Source organism: Vanacampus margaritifer, chromosome 7, assembly GCF_051991255.1.
Source record: "Vanacampus margaritifer isolate UIUO_Vmar chromosome 7, RoL_Vmar_1.0, whole genome shotgun sequence".
NCBI lineage: Eukaryota > Metazoa > Chordata > Actinopteri > Syngnathiformes > Syngnathidae > Vanacampus > Vanacampus margaritifer.
Genome location: NC_135438.1, coordinates 14,434,088 through 14,453,126, shown reverse-complemented (window position 1 = coordinate 14,453,126; position 19,039 = coordinate 14,434,088). Strand labels below are relative to the sequence as shown.

General features: G+C 42.9%; 1 protein-coding gene across 5 annotated transcripts in view; it reads left to right on the top strand.

The window, feature by feature from the left end:
- Nucleotides 1–842: 842 nt before the first annotated feature.
- LOC144054964 (nucleosome-remodeling factor subunit BPTF-like) overlaps nucleotides 843–19,039 on the top strand; it is a 39,372-nt gene continuing 21,175 nt past the window's right edge. For 4 of the 5 annotated variants that reach the window (XM_077570440.1, XM_077570441.1, XM_077570439.1 and 1 more), the window contains exons 1-18: nucleotides 843–1,675; nucleotides 4,024–4,846; nucleotides 8,956–9,007; nucleotides 9,154–9,322; nucleotides 9,580–9,843; nucleotides 10,529–10,720; nucleotides 10,840–11,009; nucleotides 11,165–11,341; nucleotides 11,417–11,598; nucleotides 11,684–11,815; nucleotides 12,959–13,088; nucleotides 13,376–13,511; nucleotides 14,414–14,716; nucleotides 14,860–16,714; nucleotides 17,934–18,058; nucleotides 18,385–18,537; nucleotides 18,672–18,822; nucleotides 18,942–18,981. In XM_077570440.1, coding sequence (XP_077426566.1) covers nucleotides 1,102–1,675; nucleotides 4,024–4,846; nucleotides 8,956–9,007; nucleotides 9,154–9,322; nucleotides 9,580–9,843; nucleotides 10,529–10,720; nucleotides 10,840–11,009; nucleotides 11,165–11,341; nucleotides 11,417–11,598; nucleotides 11,684–11,815; nucleotides 12,959–13,088; nucleotides 13,376–13,511; nucleotides 14,414–14,716; nucleotides 14,860–16,714; nucleotides 17,934–18,058; nucleotides 18,385–18,537; nucleotides 18,672–18,822; nucleotides 18,942–18,981 — 5,628 coding nt within the window. In that variant the 5' untranslated portion in view covers nucleotides 843–1,101. The remainder of the gene's footprint in view (nucleotides 1,676–4,023; nucleotides 4,847–8,955; nucleotides 9,008–9,153; nucleotides 9,323–9,579; nucleotides 9,844–10,528; nucleotides 10,721–10,839; nucleotides 11,010–11,164; nucleotides 11,342–11,416; nucleotides 11,599–11,683; nucleotides 11,816–12,958; nucleotides 13,089–13,375; nucleotides 13,512–14,413; nucleotides 14,717–14,859; nucleotides 16,715–17,933; nucleotides 18,059–18,384; nucleotides 18,538–18,671; nucleotides 18,823–18,941; nucleotides 18,982–19,039) is intronic. The other variant, XM_077570442.1, reaches the window with a different exon arrangement.

The following is a 19,039-nucleotide window of genomic DNA, read 5'->3' as shown; positions in this document are numbered from 1 at the left end:
ACCTGCGCGGGGAGACCCCAATGGATTTCTAATCCATCGCCGCCGTAACCACTCCGTACGGCTACGACAATTTGCAGTTATGGTTGTATTAAAGTTAGAATAGTTGCATTTCAATGCCGTGTGGTTTGAAATAAGCAAATCAACGATTTTGGCGAAGGACTGGAAATATGCAATGAAAAACAATAACCAGGTTAGTTGAACAGTGAATAAATGTATGTGGCAAAGGACTGGAAATTTGCAATAAAAAGCAATATCCAGGTTAGCTGAACAGTGAATAAATGTATGCAGTTTGCTACCATGTCCGGTTAACTTTATGACGATTTATTCAGGTGGCTGTCCTAGTCACATACACGATTATCGTCTTGCCTCGCTCGCCTTCGCCACAGCGACGCCATTAACAGTTATAAAAGCAGTGACTGCATTCACTGTCCGATCTAATCAGGTTCAACATATCACAATCAGACAACTCTAAAAAGGCAATGTGGAGAGAGTGTTTGCATGTGTAACTCCTTTATGAACTAGCATGCAAATTACGTTGTTGTAGAATATAGTGAGTCACGTGATTCAACATCATTGGCGCTTCGTGGTGGGTTTCAAGTTCCGGGAGAGTTAACAAGACAGTACTTCCTAAAGAGCATGCGTCAAATGTTATATTTACAGTACAATAATAAACTAAGAGTACAGATTATGTGCAATGGAAGTAGACTGTTGTGTCTAATAGAAGTTTATGGCATCGACAACGTTCTTTGCGTGTGTGTAATTCGTGTCACGACGCTATGTCTGTTTTATTTCGATGGTCAAAAATGTGTACTTCCGGTGAAATCCCCGGGAACTATAGTTGGCTTGACGCAGGTTTGAGGCCTTCTGTGTTTTCAACAGAGAGAGCCGAGAAGAAAAATGGCGTCGTTTGGCGACCCGGAGCGGGACACCGGCCATTCACTTTAAGCTTTGCACCCACAAATTGAGACCTTGTGGGCTGGTGGGAACTTCTCGGCAACTTTCGCATGAGCCGTTTGTGTTTCCTTTCCTAGTTTTTCTTCGTTGTGCGTGGCGTCTCACGGCTCCGAGATTGAAGCGGAACAGAAGAGGCGCTCTCTTACAATGAGGGGGAGAAGAGGAAGGCCGCCCAAACTGGCTGCCGGGATGCGGGAAGGCTCACCCGGGCCAGTCCGCGGCTCCCGGAGTGGAATAGGCAGAGGGATGCGGGGACGAGGTCGGGGCAGAGGACGGGGTCGAGGACGCGGCTTAACCGACGGCGGTTGTGTCACCGGCTCCGCCGAGGTGGACGCGGAAATATCAGGCCGAGAGAACTTTAATTTGTCCCGGGGCCGCAAGAAAGTTGGAGTGGCCACCTCTGAGGCGAGCGCGGCATCGCGGGGTAGAGGAGGCAGAGGGAGAGGTAGGGGGTCGAGAGGCGGCCGCGGCAGCAGAGGCGGAGTGAGGCGGCCTCCGATGAAGGTGGTGTACGACGACAACAGCGACGAGGAGGACGACAATTTAAGCTACCGATCGGAGGAAGACGAACTCTTGAACGACAACCCTTCGGATCTTGAAGAAGAGGAGGCCTTGGGAAACTACTCGGACTATCTGGAGGAACTAGCAGATGAAGATGATGATGCCAGCTACTGCACCGAGAGTAGTGCAAGGAGCCAAAGCACGGTCGGGAGCACCCCAGGTACGTGTCCTTTTGCAAATGCACGGCGTGGGATTGAACTCTCTCAAAGAGTGCCTTTTATATATATATTTTTTTTTTTTAGCTCTAAATACAAAGCAAAGCGCATTGTCCAAAATGGAGCTTGCACGGAGAAACGGGCCTTTGTTTACCGTGTGCTCTGCTTGTCGCCGCTTTGCAAAGAAATGCCCTACGCTTCATTTGACTCGCGTGGTTTATGCACTTTTGTCCCATCAGCACATTGGTCCTGTCAGTGTGGAGCAGACATTTTTTTCCCTCTGCATTTATTTTTTTTGTTCACCATAACTTCGCTGCACGTTTTACCTACAAAATACTGTATTGAAGTTCGATATTTTACTTTTCATTTATTCAATTTCTGCAATTCATAAAGTCGTTACCCAAACATACTTCTAATGTAACTTTAAAAAAATGTGTCCTAGCAATTGTTACTTATTACAAAATAACAGCTCTGTCGTATTAAGCTGTAGTTAATGCATTTTTATATATAATAATACATTTTTAAAACGATTTCAAAATGGTAAACTCTTAAGCAGGGACAGGGGTTCAGCTGCACGACCTGCAGCAGGCTCCCGAGTTAAGTTTGACAGTTTTTTGTTTTGAAGAGAGGCGCCCTTTTTTCCCCACTTGTTGCAGACGTCAGCTCATTCATTACACTTGGTTGCCGCAGCAACCACTACTAGTGCAGTAATCAGGTAGGCAAACTTCTACGAATCAAAGTAATCATTTTAGTGCATAACGATCACACTGTGAGATGATGCATGTAATGTTTTAGGACAATTCAAGCCAACCTAAAAATATGTCCATTTAAATTCTTAGTTTAGGTGTCAGTTCATTGGGATCGACTAATGAAGATAAGCAATATAGAAAGTAGAGGGATGGATTTATCGTCTAAGAATGGAAAATCAAAATTCAAATTCCTCTATGGCATTACAGTTTGGAAAGTGACCATCATAGGTGTTTTATGAAGCTATTGGAAATGACAAACTCATATTAACATATTAACTACCTGGAGAAAACCCCATAAAAGTATGGAAAGAACATGCATGCTCTACACAGAATGGCCAGTGTCGTGATTCAAACCACAATACTCAGAATAGTTTGAACTTGCTTTTTATTATATGATATAGAGGAGTAATAACAAAAAAAGAGCCCAAAAAATGAAAGCAAAACCTGATGAAGTGTGGTGTGCAACAAATAATAAATACTGTATTTACAAAAAAAAAAGGTGCACTTAAAAATGCTGTGTGCAACAACAGCGATTAATAGCAAATTACATAATACAGACTGTACGGTGTTTTCCAACCTTAGTTCATCTGGTAAGGAGTCCTTAAAGTAGATGTCCTCTGGCAATTTGAATGTTGAATTTAGAACAGTCAGTGGTTCTTAACCTCGTTTGGACGTTCTGAACCCCACCAGTTTCCTATGTGCATTCCAATCGCTGAACCCTTCTTCATTAAAAAAATAAAATCAGATTTTATTAATTTTTTTTAATTCAAGACATAACTATAGTGTTTAGTACTGGTGAACAAGACATTGAATCTGACTTTCTCCACCATGAATTCAGAAAGCGTTGTGTTCTTGTATTTCTCGAGGCCATGAAGCTTAACCCTAGGCGGTATTGTGACCCGTTTGTGTTTTTGATGGTTCTGACCAAGCCATTTCAAAATAAAATACTGCCCACGGGTTAAGTGTTCCTTTAGTTTTGCTAGATAGCTAGTTGTGCTGGATGAAAATTGCTCAACTTCATATTGTGAATCATGCAGTTAGGAAACTGGTTCTCACCACTCAACTCAACTGTATATTATTATAGAGCACTTTAAAACAACCACCGCTGTTTTTTTTTCAAGATGGAACCCATGGGCAGCAGATACAATGAAAACAGCAGAAGCCCCAGAATTGAACCCCGTGGAACACCATATGTTCTGTTACACATGTGAATTTATTTTCGTCTGAACACTTTTTTTCCTCGACATAGTAATAATAATTTTAAAAAAATCACACAACATACCATCAAAATAGTCACAAGTCGACTACTGAGCGCACCAAATTCGCTGCAGCACAGATAGGCCACGCAATGTAGCGTGATCACCTGCAGCCAACGATGGGCGTATTATCATGAATCATATGAGTCGGGTCAGTGTGTCTCTTGACCTCCACTGAACCCCTGACGCTGACTCACCGAACCCCCGGGGTTCGATCAAACCCAGGTTAAGAACCACCGATTTAGAGTACTTCAACTAGAAAAAGGTGTGCAATAGGATACATTGTGATCATCTACAGCCATGTTTTTCTTCCTCTCATTCCTGACTGTTTTGTGTTCTCTCTGACAGGTCAACGGAGAAGTCGAGCGGTGCAACCACAGTCCCCCCTCTTCGAGGCACAAGACATTCCCCCCATGGAGCTTCCCAAGTCCTCCGAGGACCTCTTGGTTCCTACCTCACAGCTCCTCAACGTGTCCGCCGTGTACGAGGTTCTCCGCAACTTCGGCACGGTGCTGCGGCTCTCCCCTTTTTGTTTTGAGGATTTCTGCGCGGCGGTCGCCAGCCAGGAGCAGTGCACGCTCCTGGCAGAGACCCACACCGCCCTGCTCAAGGCTATCCTCCGAGAGGAGGACACGTCCAACACCACCTTCGGGCCTGCTGACGTGAAGGATTCTGTCAATTCCACACTTTATTTTGTGGACGGTATGACCTGGCCGGAGGTCTTACGGGCGTACTGTGAGAGTGACCCGGAATATCGGCACATTCTCCCTTTGCAGGAAGCAGAGGATTACCCGTTTGAACCTTTGGAGAGCAAAATCAAAGTTCTTCAGTTTCTCGTGGACCAGTTCCTGGCGACCAACATCGCCCGGGAAGAGCTCATGTCAGAAGGCGTGGTAGCCTACGACGACCACTGCCGGGTGTGCCACCGCCTGGGTGACCTGCTGTGCTGCGAGACCTGCGCGGCCGTTTACCATCTGGAGTGTGTAAAGCCGCCACTGCAGGAAGTGCCGGAGGACGAGTGGCAGTGCGAGGTGTGCGTAGCGCACAAGGTGCCCGGTGTGGTTGACTGCATCCCCGAAATACAGAAAACCAGACCCTTCCTTCGCCAGCTGCCGGTCGGATATGACCGGCACAGTCGCAAATACTGGTTCCTGAACCGCCGCGTTGTTGTGTAAGTCCGCCATATTTACCTTGAACGTCAAAATTTGTTTCTTCGCAGGATTGCATACAACAAATCAGTTTCAATCAATTTGGAAAAGTGGGCAATGTTTTGTTAAGGATCCAGGATTTCTTTTCCACTTTTCACATTTTGCCATGAAGAGGGGATCTTTTAATATTTAATTAGATATTTTCTTTATTAATCGTAATGACAGGCAGCACAGTAGAGTAATGGTTAGCATGTCTGCATCACAGTTCTGAGGTCTGAGGTTCAAAGCTCAGCTTTTGCCTTACTGTGTGCGGTTAGCATTAGGGCTATCACTGTCCAATATTTTTTAGAATCAATTCTATTGATTTTTACGTCAATTAAAGGAAAGCCAAGTCAAGAATGTTCTTTAGGATAATATAATAGTTGCCCCACTAGTCTAAACATGGTATTCAGAATAATATTGTTTTAATAATCCACCCTTTACCCATCTCAGGGGGCAGCCATTTTGACACTTGCTGTCGAAAATGAAATCAAAGTTGCTCAGGTATCAGATGACTCAGCTTACGAAAGTCACATAACCTAACTCAGAAAAGGGGTAAAAAAATGGTGGATATTGCTGCTAAATTCATATTCACACAAACACAATATTAATCAGAATCCTGTGTTAGACCAATTTTTTGACTTGGCTTTGGAGGATAAAATTATTATTTTTTTCTTGATGATTACTGTTCATTAAGCAGTTATTGGTTTTTATTTGTTATTTGGGAAACAACATTTTGAAGTGCCACTGTATTATTTTACATTTTCCTGACAAAATAGTTTAGCAGCCTCCATGACCAGTTTTTTTTTCTCGTCTTTACATCAATTTTTCGTGGTAATGTCACTGTTGTGCCATGTTCTCTCCACTTGATGATGATGACTGTCATCTATGGACGAGATTCCTCTGAAGCTGTGGAACCTCTTTACGCAACATGACTTGTGCTGTAAAATTACGTGACCACAAAAATGACAGGATAAGCCATCTACACTCAATATAAATTTGTATCTTATGGGTCCAGTGGGTTGTCACTAGGGCAGCGCTCTCACTGACACTTAGAATCTGTAAGATTTGAAGGCAAATATGTATCACACGTTACATATTATGTGCGCTTTATAGACAAATCTGTACCAACAAAGGGTACTGTCTAGACCAGGGATGGACAATCAAAATTAGAGCTTGGAAAATCAGCACCTCCAAATCCGAGACCATGGTCCTCAGTCAGAAAAAGGTGGCGTGCTCTCTCCGGGTCAGGGATGAGATCCTTCCCCAAGTGGAGGAGTTTAAGTATCTTGGGGTCTTATTCACAAGTGAGGGCAGGATGGAGCTGGAGATCGACAGGCGGATCGGTGCTGCGTCTGCAGTGATGCGGACTCTGTATCAGTCTGTCGTGGTTTACCAATCGATCTACGTTCCTACCCTCACCTATGGTCACGAACTGTGGGTTGTGACCGAAAGAACAAGATCCCGGGATACAAGCGGCCAAAATGAGTTTCCTCCGCAGGGTGTCCGGGCTCTCCCTTAGAGATAGGGTGAGAAGCATGGTCATCCGGGAGGAACTCGGAGTTGAGCCGCTGCTCCTCCACGTTGAGAGGAGCCAGCTGAGGTGGCTCGGGCATCTAATTCGGATGCCTCCTGAAGAGGTGTTCCGGGCCTGTCCCACCGGCGGGAGGCCCCAGGGACGACCCAGGACACGCTGGAGAGACTATGTCTCTCGGCTGGCCCGGGAACGCCTTGGGATCCCGCCGGAGGAGCTAGTTGAAGTGGCTGGGGAAAGGGAAGTCTGGGCATCGCTCCTAAAGCTGCTGCCCCGCGAACCGACCTCGGATAAGCGGTAGAAGATGGATGTATGGAGCTCTGACTCGCACTCAAAATTCCCCTTTCCTTATCGGTTGACAACAGTGAACGAGTTCCGGGTGGATTTGATGCCGCTTCTAACTACGGATTTTTTTCTTTTTTAGTTTGAAATGGTTTACCTTAACTAGAATCCCGCGTCGCATTGTGGCCAAAGGTACAATCATGGTTGGCTATTGCACCTTGTAGTGCTGTAAATAGTAAATCCTTGCTGTGGCAGATGCCACATGCTAAACTAGCAAGCTAGCTGGGAAGACAGTCCCTTTGTTACACATTAGTTGCCATGACTACATCTTTTTTTCTTTTTTTACTCTTCAAAATTTTCTACATTATTTTTGGGGTTGACAAATACGTTTGGTGCACTACACACTGCCACCTTCTGAAATGGAGTTCATGCGGCAATGTTCAATGATTTTGTATGACTCGAATCTGAAAATTCTGATCTGGCATTCCCTTTTTATGACAAAATGTTATCGTAATTCGAGTCAGCACTGATGATTAAGTGGGATTCTAGTTAAAGTAAGCCATTTTAAGCTGATAAGAAAAAAAATCTGTAATTAGAAGTGCAAGTTTTACGGTACACGCTCGCTGCCGTCAGCACGATTTGGGAACAACGCGGATTTTGTGCACGACTCCGAGCACTGCTTTTCTTAGTCTTGGTTTTTGTTACTACATTCATAACAGTTTTTCTGTATGTTTGTGTAGAATTTCTGTCATCAAAGTCATAGTCATCGGCAAAGGTTGAATTGATGCAACTGGCTTCTTTTTGTTTGTTGTTTTTTTCTTCTTGTTTTCAATTTTTTTTCCAAATTGACCTGGACAATTATGCTATTAGCCCAACAATATTCACTGTTGGCTCTAGCCCACCATAGACCACAGGGTACTTTTTGATGCTGATGTTACTAAGTATTTTTCTTTATAGCGCCATTCTAGTTTATTCATGTGTTGAGACAATGTGCAAGAGTTACAAATATTTGTATTAAGTGTACTAATATAGTAACTTTGGATTTGTTAATCTTCAGTGGAACATTTTTGAATTGTGTGGGTTGCATTACATTATTGCATGATCACATCCCAACGCAGCATACATTGATTAATTGACTGCGGAGATTTTTGTGTGTGCAGAAAATAGGTCAGTGTTATTTGGATCATGTTTACTTTTTTTGTCTTTGGCCTACTTGATATTTAAATCTACACAGATATCACTTTCTTAAATTGCAGTGAAGTTAGTTTTGTACCCTTTTTAGGTTATTGTCATTCAAAAGATGACAACAGTAACATTTGAGCTGAGCTTCTGTTCTGATTGTAATCAGGTTGTTGTTAAGCAACAAACACATTTCAGTAACAAACAGTTATAGGATGGCCATTGGAATTCTTTATGTTCATCTACAAACATGCATTTCTAGTTTATTGGGTTCTTTTGTCAAGGAGGTTAGAATAGTTGTTTGATGTAAAATGCAACATGACTGCAGCCTCCATGCTTTATTAATAGTATAAAGCCTCCTATTGTTGATACCGTTCACTGGTTGTGATTTAAAGGTAGATCATAGCCCATCCGTCCACTAAGCTGGCAGGATAGCAGCTTGACATTAAACAGACACAGATGGTGAGTGTGTGCTGGCGCTGCAGCAGCCAAGCGCCTGCTTCATAAATCATTGGGTATGGATCACCTGAGCAATACAAGATTTAAGGAGCCGGGTGGCTCAGCGTTTTCGCAGCACTTCTTTCTCTTCCCTCACCATCTTCCTAAGCTTGGAGCTGCACAGCAAAGTGGCTTCCTTCATTCTTCATCCCCGGGGGCTGAATGTGCATGCAGAATACCCGCACAGAACAAAGTTTGGTTAATTTGGGTGTAGGCGCAAAGTGTGTGAATAGAGATAACTAACGTTGCTGTTATCCACAGTATGTATATTTGAAATGGCTTTTCGGGTTTTTCCCCTTGTGGCGGACCGCCAGGCTTTTGTTGATGGATTCAACCTGCATCCAAATCAGAATGTGTACTGCACCAAAATTTGAATTTGAATTTGGAACACTTAAAAAAAAAAATTAAAAAAAAGTTGATGCTGACTCCTCTTCCTGTTCACCACTCTCAAGCAGATGAATTACAACAATCACATCACACATCTTATTTTCTGCATGTTTCTCCCAATTGAAGCCTACCCCATCCCTTTCTAATTTGATATATCTCCCCATGTAATTACAAAAATAATCTCCCGTGTGTCCTTCCCTTTATCCCCTACAGAGAAGAAGATGGTGAACAAGAGAATAAAACAATCTGGTACTACAGTACTAAGGTAAGTCATCCATATTTGTCACTTCCGCTGTCTGCTCTTCAATTATTTGATCATATTACAGTATTTTACTTCCTTACATGCTTCAAAAGTCTTTGGTGCTGTATCTCATCTTTTACATGGAGTCTTTCCCTCTCTGTTTGTGCCAGGTCCAGCTCGGTGAGCTCATCGAGTGCTTGGATAAGGATTACTGGGAGGTCGACCTCTATACTGCCCTCGAAGAAATTCGGGATGAGGTTCACACACACATGGACATCACAGAGGACCTAACAAACAAGGCGAGGGGAAACAACAGGTGTTTCCTCACTGTTGCCAATGGTAATGAGCGCCATCTTAATTCTTCCTTGAGGCGACATGATCTGCTTTTTTTCCGAATTTGAAACAAATCATTTTTTGTATTATTATTATTATTGTTGTTGTTGTAAATTTAGTTATACTAGACATTATTGGAAACGGGAAACAAATTCCCTGCATATGTTACCGACCACTGAGGAAGATTATGATTAAAAAGAAATCTTAATTGACTGAATTGATGCTTTGCCAGTGACTCTTCATTTTCCCTCTGTGTCGTCCAGAGGAAATCCTGGAGCGTGTGCGAGCCAAGAAGGAGGAAGAGCTCGAGGAGGTGAAAAGGCAAGCGGCTGAGGAGGCCCTTAAAGCTCGTCTGGAGCAGGAAAAGGAGGACGTGGATGTGGAGAAAGTTGGTACTGAAGAAGCCAAGCCGATTGATGGTGAAGGACAACTGGTTGTCAGTGTTAATGATGAGGCGACCAAGGAGGAAGACAAGGAGACAAAAGAAGAGGCAGAGGAAGGGAAACATGATGATGTCAAAACTGGAGGTAATTATTCTCAATTGATCATGTCTCAATGTTTTGTGAAAAGTATTGCTGATTGTTTTTTTCCCCATGCTTTGTAGGCCTGGCGGGCGGCACTCCCTCCCCGTCCCTGAACAGTCACTAAATACATGCGTAAACTTTAACAACAAAACTCAATAATTTTTGTTAGTTGCAAGCAGATTAGTGCAATTGTTAACATTAGTGTAGTTATAGCAATATTCGAAATTTGATTATTCAATTAAATGACAAAATAATGGACCATCAACTATTAATTATAATCTTTAGTATCAGCCCTAGTTAGCTGTTCCTACTGGAGCCTACAGACCCTAGTCTGAGTGCAGGGGAGCTTTACCTGCTATTCTAAAGGGTTAACTCTTTGTTTCTTCTCCAGGTGACATGTCCATTTTAAGCAAATAATATGGATTGGTTTTGGTCATTGTCAGTGTTCCCTGTGAGTGCTTGCATGTACTCCTGTTGGCCGACAGAGGGAGCCACAGCCTTAGTTTAGAGAGGATTGCAGGCTGCGAAACAGCTCTAGCAAGAGGTCCCCATATATTGGCCAGAACTTTGACTCAGCTTGTCTTTTTAAAGTGCCGTCATGGCAATCAAGGCTGGCAGGTCACTTCAATCAAAACTAACTTTGTGAAAGCAGCGACTTCACTCCTGGGTTTTTTTCTCCACACTACAGCGGAACACCCATCATCATCAGACTGTGTTCCTGTTAGTGGTGATGGGGTCCCAAGTCTGAGCCATCCCAACCAGATGATTGAAGACAACAGTAATAGCAGCATGGGCATCATGGTCCCACCCAGGGGCCCTGAACCTCCTGACCTGGCTGACAAGTCCTCCCAGTCATCCCTGGCAAGCTTTGAAGACACAGGTCAGACACAATGTGCTTTCTAGAGAATTCCATTGTGTGTGACTATTGAACATCTGGGTGTGAATTGCTTACTCTTTATCTTTGTTTCTGTGACTAAACCTGATATGTACCATTTGCAGGAGATGGTAAAGATTCCACCAACGGTGAGTGTCTTGTTGGTAAGAAGTCATCTGCAACTCGCATGGTCACCCGCCTGAGAAATCCAGAAAGCAAGTTGAGCCAGCTGAAGAGCCAGCAAGTGGCTGCTGCCCTTCATGAAGCCAACAGGGGCTTCAAGGAAGGAAAAGAGGTGAGACATGAACGACACTGATTAAAATGAATTTTTAATACATCTTTGGGGGTTGAATATCAAAATACGTGGAGTGATTTTAAGCATGCTGTGTTGATGTTTTATTTAAGATATCAAACTTTTAACAATCTTAAACTGTCTTGCTCCATCTATAGATTCTAGTAGTAAACGCACAAGGTGATGTCACCCGTGTCAGCACACGGAGCAAGGATGTGGTGATGAAGGGGACGCTTTGCCAATACTTCAAGCTCGGCCAGGAGGGCAAATATCGTGTGTATCATAACCAGTACAGCACAAACACGCTGGCCCTCAACAAGCACCAACACAGAGAGGCAAGTAGCACTCACACAACACAACTTGAACATCCCCATAACTTCACGTACGATTTCAACATTCATGTTCACTAGGATCACGACAAAAGGCGGCATCTCTCCCACAAGTTCTGCATGACCCCAGCAGGGGAATTCAAGTGGAACGGCTCCATCCACGGTTCCAAGCTTATCACCATCTCTACAATAAGGCTCACCATCATCCAGCTGGAGAACAATGTTCCATGTCCATTCATGCACCATAACTGGGCCTCACACAGGTATGGCGCATCATGCTGCCATCGTGTAGCAAACCAAAACAATAAAAACGTAAAGAAAGACGTTTAGAAATGGTTTGTTTTGTAGGACTAACTGGATCAAAGCAGTGCAGATGTGCAGTAAGGCCAGAGAGTTTGCCCTTGCTCTGGCCATCATGGAGTGTGCCATCAAGCCTGTGGCAACCATGCCAGTCTGGAAGGACTCACTTGGCCACACCAGGTACACAAAACGGCCTATCACCGTTTGAGCAGAATAGATTGAGGTATTTTCAGAGAAAAAGTTACTGTTATCCGCACAGTTAGCTGACTTGGTGAAGAATTTAAAGGGAAAGTAATGAATGGACCTAAAGTATATGTATGTACACACTTGGTGTAATTTCATATCAACTGCAGCACTTTTACATTTTCAGTTAAAATAAAAACACCGTAGTTACACACATTGATATATTGAAACAAGCATTCAGTGCATGAACAAAGGAAGCGTGTAGTCAGTCAGACCATTTCAGTGGGAAGTGGGGATCCTGACCAGATCAAATCAAAAGGCCCACCCCCAAGGAATAATATTTAGACTGCAGGTCCACTACTAGTACCACCCACTTATGGCTCTCAGTGACCACTGCTTCAGCACAACAACCCTTTTAAAGAAGCCAACATTTCGGAGTTGGAACCTGAAAATGAGTCTGAGCAATCCCACATCAAACACGGATCCTGATATATCCTGACTACTGAGAGGCATTTCTCATATTCTGCCCATTACTCAAAATGTTTTCAGTAATACTGTTTGTTATACAGCACTAAAAAGGTCCTATTTTTTTGTCACACAGTTGCCCGTCATCCACTTAAGACAGCCTCACTTTCCCATCAGAAAAAAAAGTAACAATTTATAGAAACAATTTTTTCACAGTCGTTAAGTAAACATCTTTTTAGTGGCTGACATTACGATATTGAGGTGTTTCAAGAAATTGGATGAAGGTTTCCATTAGGGATGGTCGAGTACCGATACTATGTATCAGTATTGGGCTATCAAGGTATCAATATTCGCGACAGCAAACGATTCTGGTATCGGTCTTAAGGCCGTTTGCTCAGGAACTGGAAATTAAGAGAATTGGGAGCTTCTATGTATCAAAGTACTAGTGATATCTTTAGTTGGTCTCAGTATCAGTGACAACTGAACTTTTGAGTACACGTACTGGTATCGGCCTGAAAAAAACATGGTATTGAACATTCCTCGTTTCCATTAATCATTGCATTGGGAAGACTGGAAGAGCACATACAAATCACAGGGATCAGGACAGAGTTTATATCAACCAATCTACTTATCATATGTTCATATTTTGTTGAAACAATTCAAAACGTTTTCTAGGTTAAACCGCATGACTTCCATGGAGCGTGAGGAGAAAGAGAAAGTCAAGAAAAGAGAGAGGAAGCTGGAGGAAGAGGAGACGATGCAACAGGCCACGTGGGTCAAATACACGTTTCCAATTAAACACCAGGTAGGTCACATTTACAGGAACCTGAATGGATTTTGTATAGTTTATAATAAATGTCATATTTTGTGTTGTGTCTGCTGGACTTGACTCCCATGCTCAGTATAATGACTTTTGTTGAACTGAAAGCTCTTAAATGGTGGTGGATGTACATTCTTGTGGTCTGTGACCATCACTGATAGTTGAGCTCTAATAGGAGTCGACGAGTCGTGCCCTCAGCAGTTGGTGGTCAGCAAACAAACATCCTTTGTTTGTGCTCCTCCTCATTCATCCTCTTTCTGTCCTCCTTGAAGGTGTGGAAACAGAAAGGCGAGGAGTATCGTGTTACTGGCTATGGCGGCTGGAGTTGGATAAGTAAAACCTATGTCAAGAGGTTTCTCCCAAGACTTCCTGGCAACACTAATGCCAACTACCGCAAAGAACTTGAAGGTCAGGAAAAACAATGATTCACGAGTTGGGGCGGGTTTAATTATTTTACCTTGGTTTTAAGACAGAGGATTGTTTGGCTTTGTAATCTTACATGTATCATCCATTTTCCACTGCACAGTACCTTCTTAGCTTTACTCACTATTTGTCCTTTTCCACTGGCAAAAGCAGGAAGCATGAGGCAGGGGTAGTATTTTTACTTAAGCAGATTTATCATTGCTGTAAAACTTTGACATTTGCAAACAAGCAAGAAATGAGAAAGAAATGCATGCAAATATTAGCTAAGGGTCCTTCCCACATTAAGCCTTTTTGAGCTAGGATGTGGTGGTACTCGCCCCATATACACACATTCATGATATAATACAACAAGTTTCGAGTATTATTTCTTTTTTCTTTTTTTTTTGTATAGTTATTAGTTATTTATTTTGCTTTTTTTGTAGCTCAGTAATAAATAGCTCAGTATAAAATGCTATATTTTATATCAAAATATACCATAATAAAATGTAATATTTGGGCTAAAAGCAAGAATGTGTTGCCTTCATGGTATTTATTTATGAATTGTGTAATGGCCCAGTCAGGTCAGTATGTGTAAGGCCCGGGGCCTGCGGGCCGCCATTGTCGGACCCTGCTCTTTCTGTGCATGATGTCTGGATGCTGAAGTATAATACTCCACAATCTCTGCTTTGCCGCAAGGTCATTATATGGTGATGTATAGCCACAGGATGAGAAGTACATTGACCTTTGTTGATGTTGTGCCAATAGTTTTTTTCCTTTTTTATTTATGTAATTCATTTATGAATATATGCTTACATACCTTATTAAAATGTGGGTTGCAATCATTTGGTTGACAAGTTTTATTTTTGTTTTGAATGTACTTCAATGTACAATTTTTTTCTATTCCAAAGATGCCAAACTTGGCCTGAAGTGCACCCTTCTGGACTTGAGTCGACGACCTAGTGTCCAAGCACCTGAAGCTCAGGGAGTCTCTTGCATAAGCAGCGATACAACAGATAAGGAATCATCTACACCCACCAAACCTGCCCAAGACAATCAGGTGTTAGATGAAGTTTTGGAGTCTAGTGAAAAAATAGAAGAGGGGAAAAAAGAAGCTGGCTGTGAAATGGAAGCGTCTGAAGAACTGCCTGCTGACAACTCACAATCCAAGATGGAGCTGGATTACTCTAAACTAAAATCAGATGATGAGCAAAGTAAGAAAATGACAATTCAATTATTTTTGGTCATTAATTGTCTGTGAGAAAACTGTTTTAACTTCAATGTCTTTGATTGTTTAAATATGACAGAAAGTGTAGGACCAATAGACTATTGTTTGTACTTTCTTTTTTTTCTCCAGAGTCCAGTATTAAGGAAGAATGTGTGAAGGAGGAGCTTACCGATGACCCCCTTCGTCCTTTTAACTATGACGTGGTGGACGTCAGTAAAGGCTTCCTCACCCGCATTGCTTACAAGAAGAAGGTCAAGTCCTCCAAACTTGACATCTTGCTGGAGCGGCGAGTGAAGCAGCACGCGATTGAAGAAAAGACAAAACAACACGAGTCTCCATCCAAACCCAAGACCACTCCACCTCTTTCACCCCCCTCCTCTAGAACACCACCTCTGGGCACACCCGTACGACCACGGTCACCACTTAAGCCCCAGACTCTGGCTCAGACACAGCTCAAAGACGAGCAACACTCTTGCACAATTCGAACTTCTGGCCGTGCAGATGTTGGAGGAGTTCAAGGCGACAGTCAGGTTGTAGTCTCGAAAACTACAGAAGACATAGATGCTCGCCTTTCTTCCGTTTCTAACTCAACATCCAAAGACAGTTGCAGTTCAGATGCAGAAAGAGACTCGTCTTCACCACAAAACCAAACCATCACGGTGTCCCCGGAATTAAAGGTTGATTCCATAGAAAGGACTATGGGGCCAAAAGATTGCTCTTCGGCGCAACAAATAGACAATGCTTGTTTAAACGCTAGCAACGAAGGATTTATCGAAAATATAGGATCTGAGGTCCCTAATGTGGACTCGGGTAGAAAGACGGGCTCAGTCAGGACGATCACAAAAGTTGTTGAGCAAATAAATAGTGAGAATACATCTCTTCCAAATCCATCACAACAAAATCCAGAGACATTTAGCTCAGTGGAGTTAGCCACTGAGACAAACGGGATGCGACATGATGAAAACCTGGAAAATATGAAAGATGCCGAAGGCTCCAGTTCTCCTGTTTCAAATTCTTCTCTTCCTCATATAAATGGTAAAGATGGTTTAGGGGGTGATGTCAGTGTGAGTAACTCTGTGGTAAGTGAAAATAATGGTGTGCTAACTAACGAAACCAAGGTGAACAGCATTGGTCAAGTCGAAGATGAAAGTATTTCCCAGAACATAAGCACACAAAAGCCATTGGTAAATGGAGATTTGGCTCTTATGAACAAAAGTATGCATGCTGTAGAAAAGGAGCCGACCCCTGCAGAAACATTCGAGAGCAACATAATGACATCGGATCAGGATTACAAACCTCCTGTGAAAATATCAAAGCTGGAAAACAACATCGGTCCATTTGAAGCTCACACCCTGGACTCTCGGCAGCACAACAGCTTAATAGGCAATAAATGCAACCCTGTAGTCAAGATCATCAGAATGGCACCCTCGCCTATACCTTCAACAGAAGAGTCCAGTTTAAGTGATGAGTTTGGAGAGAACAGTGAGCGAGAGACGATACCGTTGAAGACGCTCTTCACCTCCACAAGCACCACAACAGAAAGCGCAGTGTCCACCCTCACTACCATGACCAAAACAACCGTGACCAAAATCTCTTCCTCTAGTCCGTCAGAAGACAGCCAGAGTGACATAATAACACAACAAAAGGAGACAACCCTGTCATCCTCTATCAGTAAATCAACAACTAATACCAGTGGTACAGCTTCTGTAGATATATTTCATGACGACTCAACCAGGGGCCGAGTACGCCTCCGCAAATTCTCCCGCACGAAGAAGGTGCGATCGGACACGGCGCTTCCTTCTTATCGCAAGTTTCTCACCAAGAGCAACCGCAAGAGCATTTTTGTGTTGCCGCACGACAGCTTGAAGGTGCTGGCAAGGCGGGGAGGATTCCGGGAGGTGGCCATCTATAACTATAACGCCAAGCCAGCCCAGGATATTTGGCCGTATCCTTCCCCCAGGCCCACATTTGGCATCACCTGGAGGTAAGTAAGGTCTCTCAATTTTGACCCACCCTGGAACTTGTCATTTTACTCTTCGACAAAACACAAAATACATTTTAACAATTCTAATAGCAGAAAAAAAGTCTACAGTAATTTCTGGACTACAAGTCGCTACTTTTTTCACTTGCATTCGACCCTATGGGTATGGCTTATATGTGTAACAAACTGAGTATTCCCCAAATTTAGCTAGCGCGGCTTATAGTCAGGTGCGCATTGTAGTCCAGAAATTACTGTACTTTGGCTGCAAAAATGATCCCACTTAACCCCAAAAAGTCAAAGCTTTGCCTAATAATTTTTTTAAAGCACTACATATTTCATTAGTCAAACAGACATTGCTCAGAAGTTCCAAGAAATTGTCTTTTTAGTCCCTTGATCAAAAAGTATTTAATTTTCATTCAAAAAAGAATACAAAATCTAGGCTAGGATTCGCTGTTAACTTTATATTTTATACAATTTTAAGTTATAACGTGGCTTTTGTTTGCAATCTTTTATGATTCACTTCTAGAGGTGCACTGCTCACAATTTTCCATCCGATCCCCTATCTTTTAAAAAGACTTAACTAGCCGATCCCGCTTTTTGCCGATCCCTATTTTTCTGCTGGCACCTGTATGACTCCAGAGACTGTATTATTTGCTTGCTAAGCTTACACATGGGCAAGGAAATATGCACACTATGATTTTAGAAAATGATGAATTGAGTGATGACAAGTGTTTAAATAGAACCAAATGGCTTAGCTTTAAAATTTAAGATGTGTGTGTTCCATTTGTCAACAGCCTCTGTGGCCTACAATATCCGTTTCCCACATACTAAACAAGCTTGTGAAATTAATTTACTGTAAGAAGTGGGCATTGGTTGTTCCATTTACAAAATGGAAATAGTTACACAAAAACATGAACCAAACATCATTCTGCTTTTTTTTTTACGCTGCCTCCTCTTATTCCACAATTGTGCTGTTGTCTGCATTCTGAAACAGAGTGAGTCACTAGCAGTCCTGCTGTCATGCCACACTAATGAACCATCTGAATCCTAGATCCAACTGCACAGCCGCCTGATCTTACCAATAGTTTTGCTGACTTTTCACTAGCAAGCATTGTATTTGTATTTTGCAGTAACATTTTGTAATCTGTATAATTGGAGAGTGGTTGTAACTGTAAGTGCAATAACTGCTGATCTTATCTAATACTTAACTTTATGTATACAGGTATCGCTTGCAAACAGTGAACACTTTGGCTGGTGTGAGTCTGATGCTTCGACTGCTCTGGGCCTGTTTGAGATGGGACGACATGGCCGTGAAGCCATCCGCGGCTGTCGGTACTACACGAACAGGTAACGCAATCCCCACCCCCACCCCAAATAACCACTTAGGTTTCTTTCCTGGAGTAGTCAAATGTTAAGTGATGATGTTTTTTTATAACGTTATGCTTTATGACATTTTGAGATGTTCACCTAGATTTTTACCACTGCCAAAAACCCAGAAATAAGGTTTGTCTGCATGTATGCTGACACTTTTGATGTCTTGCGTTCCTACGTTAAGACAAAAGAAACACAGAGTGAAATACAAACATCCATTTCCTGTGGCTGACACAGGTGTTATGTTGGAGATCATTTCCTCCATTTTTCGGGCTCTCCTCCTCATCGTCATACCAACCCAGCCCTATCCCCACTCATTACCACAGAGACGTCAGACACAGAAATCACCACCACAGAGATCATCAAACGGCGTGACGTGGGGCCCTACGGCATTCGCTCAGAGTACTGCATCCGCAAAATTATCTGCCCCCTGGGAACTCCTGAGACACCCAAAGGTAAATACCGGATGCTCTTTTATTCCAGGCAGTCTTTATAGACTAGTTCCGAGAGAGTATAAAAAGCCATAATGTGTTTGTATAATTAATCAGCAGCTAAACCCCAACAAATTTCAACGTGTCCACCATTACAGAAACGCACACCCCACAGAGGAAAGGTCTGCGCTCCAGTGCCTTGCGTCCCAAGAAACCCGAACCTCCCAAGCAGACGGGCCCCGTGGTGATCGAGACTTGGGTTGCAGAGGAGGAGCTAGACCTCTGGGAGATCAGAGCTTTCTCGGAGCGGTCAGAATAATATGCGTATTTCATTGTGTCACTGGTGTAATAAATGCTGTTAAACTCTTAACAACTCGTTAGAAAATCACACATGGTCTTTGAAAATGTTTATCATTTCTTCTACTTAGGGTTGAGAAAGAGAAAGCTCAGGCAGCTGAACAAGCCAAGGTGAGAGGGATTTTATTACTGCTATCGTATGTGCAGACCCAGGTGATTGGTTGGATTA